The sequence below is a fragment of the Alligator sinensis genome, unplaced genomic scaffold (assembly GCF_000455745.1).
Source record: "Alligator sinensis unplaced genomic scaffold, ASM45574v1 scaffold14_1, whole genome shotgun sequence".
In the NCBI taxonomy this organism is placed as follows: domain Eukaryota; kingdom Metazoa; phylum Chordata; order Crocodylia; family Alligatoridae; genus Alligator; species Alligator sinensis.
The window spans coordinates 307,423-320,060 of NW_005842709.1; the positions used below are offsets into that span (position 1 = coordinate 307,423).

Here is a 12,638-nt window from a genome sequence, read left to right on the forward strand (position 1 = left end):
CTCCGGGGGCGGCTGTCGGGCCCCGGTTCTTCTCAGCCCACGTGGGTCACCGTCCGGCCGCCTGAGCCAGCCACTGCTGCACCAGGGCGACTCCCCTCCCCGACGGACCCGGGCTCCCGGCCGGCCCCGACGAGTTGGACACCCTTGGCCCAGGAGGCCTAGATGCTCCGCTGCTCCCAGGCCACACACTGTTTTCCCTGTCTGGATTTTGAATGCAAGAAGCCAGAGTTCAACCTAGGATAGATTCTTTACCCCAGAAGTTTTGCACAGCAGAAACCAAAACCTGCTCCTGCCCCAGAGAAAAGGGAAAGGCTTTCCCTGTCTGGTGGGAAGCAACTAACTTTATTGTTCTTCTCTCTCAGAAAAAAACAGGGTGCGTAAGTTCATTTCCAGTCGAACAAGGGACCCAGATTTCTGTTAGGAAAACACCAAGTCTGAGCTCCATAGTGACCTTGCTCTTCTGATGCATGTCTCAAGTCTACACCCTCTGTCTGTTGGTCTGTAAAACAGGGTTACTGCTCTATATCCCCCTCTGAGGTCCAGACCAAATTTGCTTTAGTACAACTATTTTCCTGCAAGGAGTCAGAAGAAAGCCAGCTTTTTTCTAGCAGTCAGACTAAGGCTCAGTGCACTAGTGTTCAAGTCCTGGTTCTGCCCTGATTTCCATGATGCTGTGGTAAGGCAGTGAAAACACTAATTTTTGCTTTGTGCTCTCTAGACCTCAGCTCTCCTAGTATTGCTCTTGAAATCCAGTCTTCTGTCCTCTAAACCCAATCTGCCCCTGTTTTAGATGAAGAACAAAAATTCCCCCCGCTTCAGCCTAACCCCCCCTTATCCCAAGCCAAAACACAAGGAACGCCGTACACACAAAGATTTAGTGCAATTTTATTGCAGTTACATCAATTATAAATCACAGATCACAGCAAAGATGTGGGAGGAAGAAACACAGCCAGGGCAAACTGCCTGCACCAATCCCACGGTCTGCTGGCCCCAGAAAGGTCTCCCTGCCCCCTACACATACACATTTACCCTGTTCCTTGCTGAGTGCAGAGAGGAAAGCAGCTCTAGTCCAGAGCCTTCAAGAAGAATCTGAAGGGAAGAACTTGAATAAAAACAGGAAATAAAAAGTGTCCACTGAATCAAGGTTCCAGAGATCGGAGGACAAGACAGAGAAACTCAACTGGGACTTCAATACTTTGGTCTCTTCACCTCAACCCTGAAACAAAAGACAGACATAAGGCCAATGATAGTAACATCCTGTCAGCAAGGATGAGAGATTTTTTAGTGCTCCAGACCCATTTCCCCTCAACCCATTTCCTGTTGAAGAATGATCATCATCCTGGAGGCACCCACTGTTTTCCAGGTGCACACATAGCCTGTCTTCCAAAGCAGGGCAGATGCACAAGAGAAGCTGCACTTAGCTCTCAAAGCCAAATACAACCTAATGGACTGGAAGTCACAGTGTGCACAGGGAGCAGTAGTATACTATATGGCACTCTGCCTGCCATAAACCAACATCAAAACCATGCTCCCAAGCAGGTATTCAGTTGAAGTCTGGGACAGACAGCCTGGGCTAAAGCCTGATCACAGCTACTCCTTGGAGCTCACTCGGGGGCTGGGTATGGAGGGTGAAGCAATTTGCTAACCAAAGCAGCAAGTAAGTAATAATAAGCAGGAAAGCAGTTTTGTGGTCTCTGAAAGAGCCCTTCATGTCCTATTGCCTGAGCCAACCTAGCAAGGCCCTGGGTACTGAAATGACATAGAAAAGCCAAGGATAAACTCCTCTGAAATTTAAAATCCTGCTAGCTTAAAGCAACTGGGGGTCCTAGGCCCACTCAGTGCAACTAAGTGAAGGGTATTTAAGAAGATTTCAAGTTAGGTGGTGGCGGCAGCATTACAGTGTTCAGGACAGCCACACTATTTCAAGCCTGGGTCCGGTGGCTCATGTAGACCAACTTCTAGAAGACACATCTAACACAACACAACACCCCCCCTCCACCCCCATCAAGATGGGCATACTTCTCCTGTGGGCAAGATGGGCTGAAAAAGTTCTAAAGCCTGGAAATGTTCTGTTGAGTGGGAAGTTCGATAATTATCAGCTAGAACATGCTTCTTGAGTACACAGAGCTTAAAAGTTAGACAGAGGGATGTGGGGCACTGAAATAAAAGAACTGGCTCCATTGCCAGCAGACTTAGAGGCAAAGCCTACAAAGTCCTAGAGTTTCTTCTGTTCCCAAACATGTACCCACTGTGGCAGGACTGATGGGGTTACGAAAGGAAAGCTTATCCTGGCACTGCCTGTCCCGAGGTAAAGGCAGTTCTGTCCCAGTGCAGGCACTTTTCAGGAAAGCAGCAAATTAGCATTAAAGAAGAAAGTCTACTAACCCATCAGCTTCCATCTTCTTCCTCTTCTCAATGATCTGCAGAGAAAGCACAGTTAACATATTACTAAGAGTGCCACTGGCAGCCCTAAGGCACTTTCATCATCCTCAGACTGAGGGGGAAGCTCCAAGGCTTGGTGATTCTTAAGCACCTGGAACTCTTGCAGCTGTAATACAAAGAAAACTGTGCAACCACATTAATTTGTATTTTTCCTAGACACTGCTGGAGGAGGGGAGCTTTCCCACAGCTCTCTCAGACTGGGGAAGGCACCCCATTCCCCCTCTTCAGCTTTGCTCATGGCAACAATTGTCCTGGCCAGAAAGTCTCTCATTTTTTACCCATTTGTACCTGTTTTTGTGTCTCAGTTTCATAGTGCTTAGGGTCAGAAGGGACCTAAACAGATTATCAGGTCCGACCCCCTGCCCTGGGCAAGAATGAGTGCAGGGTCATAACACCCCAGCCAAATATCTGTCCAGCCTCCTCTTGAAGACCCCCAAGTAGGAGAGCACCACCTCCCTTGGGAGTCCGTTTCAGAGTCTGGCAGCCCTAACTGTAAAGTAATGCCTCCTGATGTCCAGCCTGAACCTTCTCTCTAACAATTCGTGGCCGTTATTCCTAGTAACCCCCGATGGTGCCCGGGGGAAAGAGCCTCCCACAGTTCCCACTAGTCCCCCCTGGTGAGTTTGTAAATGGCCACCAGATCCTCTCTCAGCCGTCTCGTGTGGAGGCTGAATAGACGCAGGCCCTTCAGCCTCTCTTCGTAGGGCCTGACCCGCTGCCCCTTAATCATGCGAGTGGCCCTCCTCTGGACCCTCTCAATGCTAGCCACACCCCTCTTGAAGTGCAGTGCCCAGAACTGGATGCAATACTCCAACTGTGGCCTGACCAATGCTGCAGAGGGGAAGGATCACCTTCATGGACCTATTTGTGATGCATCTGTAGATGCATGACAAGGTGCGGCTAGCCTTACTGACTGCTTTCTCACATTGGCAGCTCATGTTCATCCTGGAGTCAACAAGGACTCCAAGGTCCCTTTCTGCCACTGTGTTGACAAGAAGGGTGTTCCCCAGCCTATAGGGGTGTTGCTGGTTCCTTCTCCCCAAATGCAGTACCCTGCACTTGTCTGTGTTGAGTGTCTCATTTCCTCTAAGTTTTGTCTTGGAACAGCTGATCTCCTAGCCATTTACAGCCAACACATTCTTATAAAGGTAGTCCCCCCATCTACACCCAGGGCCCCCAGCTAGGAGCCAGACCCTTCCCCAGCTACGCAGAGCACTAATCCTTGTTGGTCTCCTTAGATTCTATTTCTACAGGGAAGAGTTATATGAACTGCTGGCTCTGGTGACAAGCCTCACTGGTCACTTATGAAGAGACCCTTGCTCAGGGCCTGCTTCAAATGACAAGGACTTTCTTAGCGTTAGAATGATGTTATTCTTTAAAGAACACCCCACATCTGAAAGTTTATCTAAGTCTATCCTACCATGTAACTGGTCCAATAAAAGATATCACCCAAAAAATTTTTGCCAAGACCCTTCCTCATTTTCTATTCAGGAATCTTTCCTGCAAAACAAGGCACAGGCAGCTCACAGTCCCTAACCTTTTAGATGCAAGCTAATCTTGAAAGTGTAAGGCTTTGGGATGGCTGATGAGGCTCTGTGATGGGCAGGAGGGAGTTAGCAAGACTAGCAGAGTCAAGCCATCAGTCCTGAACACACAAACACCCGTCATACCTTTCTGTGCCAAAAGCACCAAGCCATGAGGGAAGAAGCCAGCCTGGAGAGACTGCTGAAGGCAACTGGATGGCAAGTGCTGGTGGACTCACAGAATGAGTCTGTTACACACTAGAGAAGGCAGCCTTTTCCAGTACTCTAGAAACTTCACTTGGCCTTAGAATCCCTTTTGGGAACTGATTGTTAAGAGTCTTTGCTCAAGCTACTCACTGCACTGATCTTCTTCCATTGCCGGTCCAGCTCAGCTTTGTCATTTGTCTCCTTGAAACGCCGTGTTTTACGACCCTCGGACATCTTAATTCCGTACTGGAAAGCAGCTCTGGAAGGAACAAATAAAGAGCTCAGGTAATAAGGACGAAGACAGGCCCCTCAGTTTAATGAGATGGGTGGGATGGCAGCAGGCCCCTAGACCTCAAGACCAATCTGGGCCCCTGAAAGAGGTACTGTTCTGGCTAAGCAGGAGATGGCAGGACAGGTTCCACCTGCTCTGCTCCCTCCAAGACAATCCCCAACTGTTGGGTAAACTCTAAACTTACTTGGGCAGGGCCTCCTTGTTGTTCATGTACTCGCTGTACTCCTCCTGTGTGTCAAAGTCCCAGCGGCCCAGGGGCCCCTTCTTGTTTCCCTGCAGTAAGACAGAATCATTGCTACTCCTCTGAAGGCACCAAATGCTACTCCCCACCCAGGCTGCAAGATCAGGAAGAGATGAACATGCCCACAATCTATATTCCAAATCAATGCAGCCTGGAGTAGGTAGCAGTCTGAATGCTCACACCCAACTTGACCACAAAGTTCCAGGAACCCTTGGCCACCAACTCTAAGAGGGTTTTAACTCCAGGTAGAAGACACATCACTGAACAATGCTCAGAACAATAGAGAGCAGGGATAAGACATCAGTCACTGTACCCATGGGGTTTTGCTTCAGCCTTCACACAAAGGCAAATCTTTCAATAGGTTCTCTTGTTGAATGATCAGGATTATCTAATTTCTCTTGGCTCACTAGCTGAACTCCTCTAACCAATTTAGTTTGGAGCAGTAAATCTGAAGGCAGAAAACAAGGCTTCAGGCTTGGTCAGAGAACACAGAATGATGGATCAAGAAGTCAGTAAAGCCAAATTCAACTAGAATCCTTCTCCTAGCCTACTTATTTGAGCACATAACTTTCACTAGCACCACAGAAAGATCAAAAGAGGTCTAACATTTATCTAGCCAATAACGAAAAGAAAAAAAAAATCAGACAGTTATATCTGTGTCTGCTATGTCCAAGCCCACTGTGTATGGGATCTTGCCTTCCAGCTAGACTCCTCTGGGCTTTTTAGCTAGGTCATAGTCTGGAAATACCTGATCCATTTTGCTGTAGTCCACTTCTTCATCACTGTCCACAGCCATATCATCCATTCTGAAAAGGAAGGGGAGGGGATGATTTGAATGGGGCATGTAACACATACCAGTGCCCTGGAAATCCAGCTCCAGGGTTTAAACTATGTTCTATTATGGAGAATAATCTAGTGCGGCTTTGAACAAACTGTCCCTAGATAATTCCAGACAAAATGTGCTCAACTTACTGGCTAAAAGCTGTTTTTTTCTAACTGCAAGCCACACAAATAGAAGCAAGCTTCGCTTTCTGATGGCTTGCTAGATCTCAGGCATCACTGGCAGTAGAGAGACTGTAAGGCCAAATGCCCTCAGTTATACCTGAAAAATCGCACTAAAGGTCAACTTGTAAACAGAATATGAATCTAGCCAACACCTGGTGCTAGTTAACCAAGTCTTAATAATGCACAAGTAGGAATAGCTTCCGTCTCCTTCCCATGCTCTTAGCTGCAGGCTCTGACAGGTCAACATGAGTAGAAGCTGCTTTGAGTCACTTAACAGCTGTGGCAGTGATTAGTGCAACCAGCTAAGAAGGGACATATTGGCCACAAGTGCACTTCATACTGCAAAGGGATCCATCAGCTTTTGACTTTAACACTAGCTCTTCAATGACATCAGCCCCCACTTTAACCACTGCCACACCCCAGGCCAAGTGACATCTGTCATGCTGCATTCCCACATAGCCAAAGGCCACAGAGGCAGGACAAGTGAGTGTACCTGTGCTTCTCAGCTCTAAGTCACACCAGTCTCCAGAGAAACAGCAACACAACAGCACCCCCCAGGTCCCACCCTGCAGCCCCCACCTTCAGTGAGCAGACTCTTACGTAGCAGGGTAGCACTCGGCATAGCTGTTCGACATCCCAAAGAAGTCACCTAGCTGCTTCTTGTCTTCAGGCTTTTTTAATGTGCCTCATGTTAAGGAAATTCAGTGAGGAGACACTGTCCAGTAGGAAGAGGAAGAAGCCAAATGAACAGGCTGTACTCCCAGAGCCAATCTGGCAAGTGCACAGGGCGCACACATACCAGGAAGACAGTGGCAGGAGGCTGAGAAGGTCAGTAGGACTCCTTTCCCAGCAGGGAGAGGGCAGTGATGGTACACAGTTTGTTTAATGTGCCACAAAGAGGCACGGCTCAAATGGGCATTTCTTGCCCAGCCCTCTCTATACAAGTTGTGCATATGCACAAGTGAGAAACTTTTGTGGGACAAGGCACATGCCAGACTGGGGAGGTGCCTTCCTGCAGGAAAGGAGAGATGCCCAGACAGTTAAACCCATACAGCAAGATGCAGTGAGAAAACCCCAGAGTCCTGATAATGGCCTAGATGGTGTGCCAGTGTAAAAAGATATGATTCTGTTCCTTCCCAGCCAGCTGCTCCAGCAAACTTCTCATTGATAGATTTAATCAGCTCCTTGGCTGAGCCTGGCCCTGATAAGAAACAAAAGCAGTTAGGCTCCAGTCTCGCAAGGGGGGAAAGGGGCAGGTCTAGCTCCTCATCTGCTGCAGGCACAGGGCTGGTAGGAGACTAGAACAATTCACAACCTGTTCTCATAGCCACAGCAATCAATCAAAACAAGTCTTTCAACTGGGCATATGGAGAAACAAATATCCCACTCTGCCAGCTGATGGAAAAAAGGTGGTCCTAGGAAAACACCCAATAGGAGGAGGATGGGCAGGGGCTGGGGCTAATGGAACCCACAACAAAGCAAATAAAGTCAATTTCTAAAGAAAGATGTAGTACAGGCAAGGCCTAATCAGCCCCTGACTTTCCTGCTGGCTAATTCCAATGGGATGGGGAACCCTGTTCAAGCAGGAGCCAGCTCAGACCCACTAAGTAGTTCTGCACAGGCCAAACTTCTCCAAGATGGAAATTATTGCTATCACCAACAACCTGAACTGTATATACACACACGTGTCACAGAGGTGAAGAGCTCTTCACCCCATTCCCAATACCCTGGGGCAGCCAACTTCCCTACTATTAAAAAAAGTTATTCCCTAAAGTGCCCAGGAGCTATGCTCCTCACAGAACCAGCATGTTTAGAACAGGGGGTGGGCAATTATTTCAGTTAGAGCTCCACTTAATGAGTTTTGGTGAGTTGCCAAGGGCCACACACAATTTTTCAGAAGATATCATTTTAAAGAAATATAAATAAGAAACAAGTCATAAACTTAAAGAAAAACACAACCAAACATCTACTGTATTTTATTTCAAAAAATAATTTGTCTTGATTTATGGGTTTTTTTAGTGTATATAGAGACAATTGCATAATAGCTCAAAATATTGTGTCTTTCTCTTGTATATTGGGGGGGGGGGCGTGCGCGTGAAGTATGTGCGGGGAAACAGGCACGTGGGGTGGAAGATGTGTGTGGTGGGGGAAAGGAGAGTGGTGGGGAGGGGGAGGGCTGCCTGCATGCTAGGTCTGGGAGTAGCGGGAAATATGGGGAGGGAGGGCAGGCAGAGGGCATGTGCAGCAAAGCTTGCCCAGGCAGTTTAGTGCAGGTGCATTCTACCCTTCCTGCTCCCCAATCCGGCCTGCTACTGTCCCTGCAGTGCTCCACATGGGGCTGAGCCCCACCCATTCCTTCCCAGGGCAGCCAGCACTGTGCTACTGCCTGCACCTACCTCCAGTCTTGGTCAGTGTGGACAGCTTCCCTATGGGGCTGCTCCCATGCGGCTGCCACTGCCTAGCTGTTCGGCTCTCCCCGCCGCTGCCTCCTCCTGCACTGCTCTGGGCAGGGAGGAAGCTGCAGCCAGGCAGCTCATTCCCCAGTGCACGGGGCTCCAGCTGCAGCTTTCCCCCCACTCCTCCCCTGCCCCCTCCTCGCCCAGAGCTGCACAGCAGGGGCAGAAGAAGCTGCAGGAGAGGGGAGGGGGGGACTGAACTGCACTGGGAGCAGCCTGGCTGGGCAGTAGTATGGTTCTGGCTGCCCCAGGTGGGAGCGGGTAGGGCTCAGCTCCATGTGGAGCACCGTGGGCCATATCCAATCAGTCGGTGGGTGCCTGCCTGTGGGCTGGATCCAATCAACTGGATGGCCAAATCCAGCCCACGGCCCATATTTTGCCCACCCCTGGTTTAGAAGGTCCCAGCTGTGTACTGGAGTTCAGTTTTGCCCACTTCATGCCATGCCCACATGTACATCAAACTAGCTCACCTTTATCAATATCCAAGGGCTGGAAAAGAAAGGAGAGAAAAGCATTATCCTGATGGACTAGAAAACAAATGAAAGAACATTGCTCATGACCTCAGGATCTGAAGGGTTAATCTCATAGTAAGCTGCACTCCAAATTATCACTGAACTCACAGGTACGTAAGGGATTCAGGAATACAACTTAAGTCAGTGAAAGCCTAAAAACTCCCTTCAGCTCTGGTTTACCAAGGCAACTGCTGCAGTAGGGGGAAGATGTCCAGCTAACCCACCAACTGGCTGAGCAGTGAGACTCTACCCAAGTCAGAGACGAACATGTGAGCATTTGCGGATGGGTCATGGAAAAAAGCACTGCTGTATCTATAGATTTCAACTTAACTTTCCCATCAACAAGTGCTCCAATCATTCTGCTCACTATCACAACAGCAAGCAACAGAGCCACATTCTGTCCCCAGAGAGCAGACAGCCTAAGTACATATGCTTTAACAGTTCAAAGCCAAAGGATCTGATTCTGAACTCATCCATGGGGGCCAATTTTTGCAAAGTCTATTTGGATTTACACAATTACTTTATAGGCCTGTTTCAAACCTGAACTTTGACAACGACTCAAGCAAGGCTTATGAGTAGCCTGCAGTTAAAGCAATCCCACCCGTGAAGTCTGTCATAACATGAATCCTGGCCAAGACACTGGATCTGCCCTGATTTGACGGCAGAAGATACCATGATACCTTAGGGCTATGACAATCCCCACAGAGTGTGTATATTAACAAATGAGCATGGGGAGCTGATAAAAGGTGTCACTATCCCAAGCTTCCTCCAGGCCACAGGACCACTATGGCACAGAGAATGCTCTCTAGTTATGAAATACTCTATGCTTCATAATTAACCTCAGTTCCATGGATGGACTCACCTCATCATCAGCTTTGGGTTTCTCAAAATAGCTGTGTCTCTTCTTTTCTTCTTCCCTTTCCCGGTCACGGTCCCTGTCACGATCCCGGTCACGATCCCTCTCTCGCTCGCGCTCCCTTTCACGATCTCGCTCCCTCTCACGATCTCGCTCCCTTTCCCGGTACCTTTCCCGCTCCTTTTCCCGGGGCACCTTTGCCGTGGCTGGCACATAATCACCAATGTCTTCAAAGATGCTAAGAACAAAATGGATTCTGAAGTTACCAGTAACATAAGAGCAGAGGCCAAAAGATCACCCATTCTAACACAGAGGCATACTCAGAAGCAAACACAAGCTCAGAGAAGGCTACAGCCCCTGAAAGGAGATCAACAAAACAGTCCCAAGTTGGCTGAAGCCGTGCTCATGTGAAAACAAAAGCCTGCTCCTCTGCAGCTCCTGCATTCTGTATGCCCCAGGACAGTACAAACTCTCCAGCAATTTCATGGCTCACCTAAAAATATCTTTTCACCCTGGCCTGACCTCATCATCTCTCCAAGTCCTAATATCAAAAAGATAAGCCCGAGCATCTGCAAGGTGCCTCTTACCAGCCCCCTTCCCCAGTTCCTGAGACAAACCCACCAACTTCCCAGAAAAGAATCAAGCAGCTTCCTGGAGAGCTTGTCCCAAGTGTGAGCAGCCTAAGGGAAATCCTAGAGGAGAAACCTCACTCCAGATTCCCTAATGGGGATAGAGTGGGACAGGGGTTACTTACTTCATATCAGCTTCTGGGGGTTTTTTCTCATCTAGCTTTCCTGCAAGCCAAAGAAAGCAGTCAAAGGCAGCCCATCTCCATTCCTCTACTTCCCCTACCTTGTCTAATAAAGCTTTGTACAGCAGAGCAGCTCACAAAGCCACTACACAGCAGCTTGAGTGCAGGTCTGCAAGAGGCTCACAGAACACATATACATACCTTCGTGAAAGCAATCTGCCTTTAGACAGATACTTCCCCTGTGCCCGCTCACATGACTGACTACTTAACCAGCTCCCCCTCAGCCTGAAAGGAGAAACTGGAAGAAGCCCAGTTCAAGTCCAATCTACAGAGCAACTGGACAAGCTGGTGACTCCCCATTCTCATCTTTAGGAAACTTGAATTTTGGACCAGCCCCCTCAAACATTCACCGCCCTGAAGGGCCACAGTTATCTAAGCCTGCCACCTTTTCACTCCTTTGGAATGTGCTTAGAGTTTAAGGCCCGTTCTGCATTTATCACAGCTCCTACCTTTGTCCTTCTTCTTCAGCTTCTTGTTGCGCGTACCCTGCCTCAGATAGGAAAGAATCTGAGTCAGTTTGCTGATGACAATGTCATTTGTGGTCAGCGTGGTCTGTGCCTGAAAGAAAATGCCAATGAAAGGAGTGATTTCCTGGCCAAGGAGCCCCTCTATGAGGTGCTGCTCTGAACAATTCTGCTGACTGAGAAGTAGTGCTTTCAGACAGTGCAGTAAGGGGACTAGAAGAAACCCTAAGCGATTACCTCCATGGTGGGGCAGTCAGCTTTGCTTCGGATCAACGTGGTTGGAATATCTGTGTCTGCATATTCATCATCCAGATCCACAACATAAGCCATTCTCCCTGGCAGGAACAGCTCATTCCGCTCGTATGATTTATTCTTGAACAGTATACGGTAGATATTCCGACCTGGGGAAGGGACAGAAACATAAGATGAAGATACTTCTGAGAGAAGAAACATCCACCCAGGAAACCCAGAAACAATTTCTGCTGATCAGCAAGGATCTGGGTTTTCCATTTCCCACAGAAAAAACATGGATATTCCCCTTTAAAGCTGGAAACCATGGGTTTCCCCTTCCAGGCTAGCAGAGTTCCAGCCTTCAATGAGCTGCTTGGGGCAGACAGGAGCATGATCAGAAGCAAGAGGCACCATGTGCCTGTGCGTGTGTGCACACACTCACACATGCAAGTGTGCACACAGCTGGCAATACAGCCAGGCAGGGTAGTGGGAGCAACCCTGTCAGCTGGATACAGATAAGTCTATGCGGGGGGAGGTTGGAGGGCCAGGGCTTGGGGACCGTCTGGGCACACCCATTAGCAACATGTTGCGGGGTGCATGAGGAGGGTACGTGCCCCAAGATTTCTGCACCAACAGTGGGTCGCAAGGCTGCAACCTGGCTGAACTGGCACCAGGCAGAAGCTGCCTCCGCAGCCCAGCAGGCGGAACCTAGTGCAGGAAGGCAGAACAGGGCAGGGAGACTTGGTCTAGCTGCTGCCACTGGGAACCCCACACCAGCCACAACATCATGGCCAAAGTGAGGCACCCTTTCCCCACCCAGCATCAGTGGGGACAGCAGCATGGAGCTGTATCTCCCCACTGCGGCAGCAGGCAGGGGATGCCTCACCTTGGTGACCATGGTGGTGCAGCTGGTGCAGGGCTCCTGGCAGTGGGAGCACCAAGTCTCCCTGTCCTGCTCCACCATCCTGCACTGGTTCCCACCTGGTGCCAGTCCAGCCAGAGTGCTGCCCTGTTGTTGGCACAGAAGTCTGGGGTGGGCGGGTATTTGCTCCCCCTTGCAACACCTGTGACCACACACCCCTGCCCCACACACCCACCTAGTGCGGAGTGAGAGCTGCTGCTGGGAAGGTGCGAATAGGGGGCAGGCAGGGGCCGAGGGTCAGGAGTGAGAGGCAGCTGGCAGGGCTAGGGGTGCTGTGACTTAGAAGCAAGGGGCAATGACATGTCAGGGCTGCTCAGCACCATAAAACAGCAAGGGTACAGCTGCAGCTGGACTCGCATTCTGTTAAGTGAAAGGGGCCAGGGGAGCTCTGATTTTCCAAGATAAAAAAACCCAACCAAAATCAAACACCAAAATATGTAGGTACTTAGAATTTATTATTATGATGATTGAGGCACTGGTAGGCTTTCAATTGATTTAAAACTGTAAATATATCAATAAAACATTGTGTTCACCTGATATAGGAAGAGACAGGGGTATATATAAATATAGAGGCGTTTCATTTTTAAAATCACAGAAAAACGTGTAATTGGGTAGATTTTTTTTAAAATCAGAGATTTTTAAAAAATTTTTAAAATCAGAGAAAACCAGGTTTCCT

At 48.9% G+C, this 12,638-nt stretch overlaps 1 protein-coding gene across 1 annotated transcript in view; it reads right to left on the reverse strand.

Annotated features, from left to right (window-relative positions):
- Positions 1 to 869: 869 nt before the first annotated feature.
- The window catches only part of IK (IK cytokine), a 20,293-nt gene continuing 8,524 nt past the window's right edge, over positions 870 to 12,638 (reverse strand). The window contains exons 9-20 of the mRNA XM_006034151.3: positions 11,047 to 11,210; positions 10,795 to 10,903; positions 10,289 to 10,328; positions 9,541 to 9,772; positions 8,637 to 8,655; positions 6,833 to 6,911; positions 6,311 to 6,391; positions 5,454 to 5,511; positions 4,649 to 4,737; positions 4,323 to 4,431; positions 2,386 to 2,420; positions 870 to 1,216 (exon numbers count right to left, since the gene is read on the reverse strand). Of these exons, the coding sequence (XP_006034213.1) occupies positions 1,189 to 1,216; positions 2,386 to 2,420; positions 4,323 to 4,431; positions 4,649 to 4,737; positions 5,454 to 5,511; positions 6,311 to 6,391; positions 6,833 to 6,911; positions 8,637 to 8,655; positions 9,541 to 9,772; positions 10,289 to 10,328; positions 10,795 to 10,903; positions 11,047 to 11,210 (1,043 nt within the window). The 3' untranslated portion in view covers positions 870 to 1,188. The remainder of the gene's footprint in view (positions 1,217 to 2,385; positions 2,421 to 4,322; positions 4,432 to 4,648; positions 4,738 to 5,453; positions 5,512 to 6,310; positions 6,392 to 6,832; positions 6,912 to 8,636; positions 8,656 to 9,540; positions 9,773 to 10,288; positions 10,329 to 10,794; positions 10,904 to 11,046; positions 11,211 to 12,638) is intronic.